This window comes from Eimeria tenella, genomic scaffold (genome assembly GCF_000499545.2).
Source record: "Eimeria tenella Houghton genomic scaffold, Eth_scaff2, whole genome shotgun sequence".
Classification (NCBI taxonomy): Eukaryota; Apicomplexa; class Conoidasida; order Eucoccidiorida; family Eimeriidae; genus Eimeria; species Eimeria tenella.
Window position 1 is genome coordinate 798,173 of NW_013541843.1, and position 2,412 is coordinate 800,584.

General features: G+C 58.0%; 1 protein-coding gene across 1 annotated transcript in view; it reads right to left on the reverse strand.

The window, feature by feature from the left end:
- Nucleotides 1–2,211, reverse strand: part of ETH_00029500 (uncharacterized protein) — a gene marked incomplete at both ends in the record, with an annotated part of 4,186 nt that extends 1,975 nt beyond the window's left edge. The window contains 7 exons of the mRNA XM_013374328.1: nucleotides 1–132; nucleotides 228–305; nucleotides 405–454; nucleotides 680–806; nucleotides 1,044–1,282; nucleotides 1,864–2,066; nucleotides 2,197–2,211. Of these exons, the coding sequence (XP_013229782.1) occupies nucleotides 1–132; nucleotides 228–305; nucleotides 405–454; nucleotides 680–806; nucleotides 1,044–1,282; nucleotides 1,864–2,066; nucleotides 2,197–2,211 (844 nt within the window). The remainder of the gene's footprint in view (nucleotides 133–227; nucleotides 306–404; nucleotides 455–679; nucleotides 807–1,043; nucleotides 1,283–1,863; nucleotides 2,067–2,196) is intronic.
- Between the last annotated feature and the right edge of the window lie 201 nt (nucleotides 2,212–2,412).

The window sequence follows — 2,412 nt, forward strand, 5'->3', positions numbered from 1 at the left end:
CTGCTGCTGCTGCTGCTGCTGCTGCTGCTGATCTGCGCAGGGCCCCACCTGCCACTTTTCCCTGTTTGTTCCGCAGGTGAATTTGCAGCACTGCGTGAGACCGCGAGGACTCGTCGTTCACAGAGTTCGCGCCTGCACACCCAGCAGCAAAGACCCCCTGCAATGCACCCAGCAGCAGCAGCAGCAGCAGCAGCAGCAGCGGAATGCGCAATTAATCAGACACGCACCAATCCGACGCAGCTCCATGCCCCCAACAATTCGCCGCAGCAACTCGTCTTCTGTGGAGACCTCGTCTTCTCGCAAGTCTGCAGCAGCAGCAGCAGCAGCAGAAACAGCAGCAACGGCAGCAGTGAAGAAAAGCAGACAGTCCCAGCGCATGCAGCAGCAGCACAGAAGAAGCGCACCTTTTACTATGACTTCCTTCTTGCCGTTCTCAAGGGCAGCAACAAGCTTCCTGAAGCAACCCAGAGCAGCAGCAGCAGCAGCAGCGACATTGCATCGCCCACATCCCGCCTCCTGATGACCGACCGTAGCCGCAGCAGCAGTAACAGCAGCAGCAACAGCAGCAACAGCTGCAGCAGCAGCAGCGGTGACACAGCCAGCAGCAGCAACAGCGGTGGCAAAGCCACCAGCATCAGCAGCAGCAGGAACAGCAGCAGCAGCAGCAGCAGCAGCAGACCTGTCTTGCAGAAGGTCGAAGAGTCTGCCGTTGTAGATTTCAAAAAAAGAAACATGAACTGTTCTTTTGTTTTCCTCTTCGCTTAAATAAGAAAAAATGTCCCGCGCGGCCAATGCAAAAATGCCCTCTGAAGCAAACACGCCCCAAACCCTAAACCCTAAACCCTAAACCCTAAACTCTAAACCCTCGGGCTTCCCTGCCGGTCCCTGCAGGAAAAGAAATGGGTGGCGGCCGCACTGGGCCCCGCGCTGCCCGCTCCACTGTCTAGGGTTTAGGGTTTAGGGTGCGCGTTCGAATTAGGGTTTAGGGTTTAGGGCTGGGGTTTGAATTAGGGTTTAGGGTTTAGGGTTTAGGGCTGTCGGACGGTGCTCGGGGGGCTGGCTGGCGCTGCTGGAGGCCTGGGGCCCGAGCATGGTGTAGGTCTTGCCGCTGCCAGTTTGGCCGTAAGCGAAGAAAGAACAGTTTGCTGCTGCGCTGCAGCAGCAAACCACGAGGGGCCCCACAACCTGTCTGTACACCTCAGAGTTCGAAGCAAACTCGTCAAACGCCCGGTCCACCCGAAACTCGTGCCGCAGCACGTACGGAGTCAGGTCGACCTTTTCCCTGCAGCCGCACACGCTCCTGCTGCTGCTGCTGCTGCTGCTGCTGCTGCTGCAGGTGCTGGTAGTGCTGCAGGTGCTGGTGCTGCTGCAGGTGCTGGTGCTGCTGCAGGTGCTGGTGCTGCTGCAGGTACTGGTGCCGCTGCAGGCGCTGGTGCTGGTGCTGCTGCAGGTGCTGCAGTTGGTGCTGCAGCTGATGCTGCAGCAGCAGGTGATGCGCGGCTGTAGCATTTTGGCTGCTGCTTCTCTTTGGTTTTCTGCTGCTGCAGAAGTTACACTAAATAAAAGTTCTGCTGCAGCGGCTGCTGCGCAGATCTGCATTTGCTGCTGAGCCAAGTGTCTGTGCCTTTCTTGTGGCTCCATAAGAAGCCCAAATCGAAAATGGCAATTGGGACTTGGGTTTAGGGTTTAGGGTTTAAGCACTTCTAAGTCTTTTAATTTATTTTATAAATTCAAAAGAAAGAGAAGAAGGCCAAAGAGGAGAGCAGCCGCAGCACGAAAGGCCGGGCGGCGCCTTCCGCGCTGCAGCCTTTGCTGCAGCACCAGCAGCAGCAGCAGCAGCAAGTAAACACTAACCCCACCCACCTGGGCTCCTCCAACACAACTGTCTGCCCCCCCTTCACTCTCACAAGGTCTGTTTCTCTCCTCATTTCCTCCAGGGCACTCAGGGGCCTCTTCCTCACCACCACAGCAATCCGGGGCAGGGGGCCCCCCGGGGGCCCCAGGGGCCCCTGGGGACTTCCAAAGGAAGTCTCGCAGCCCCCGCTGCCGGGGGGAGACTGAAGAGTCTGAAGGGGAAAAGAAACAAAAGGAGAAAAGGGAAATGCATGCAGAGAGAGGGCTAGAGGCGTGTGCAGCAGGGGCTGTCTTGTGCGTTTACTGCAGCAGCAGCAGCAGCAGCAGCGGGCTGCGGCGCACCTCCTCTGGCCGCATTTGCCGGGGGCGATTGGCAGAAAACACAAAAAAGGAGACAGAGAAAATGAAAGAAAGAAATATGAAAATGCATGCGCTGCAGCAGAGCCCCGAGTTGCCCAGCCGGGCTAGCAGCAGCTGGCGCAGCTCCGGGCCTCTTGCTGCTGCTGCTGCTGCTGCTGCTGACGTGTACAGACGCCCCAAGTCGGGGGCCCCTGCTGC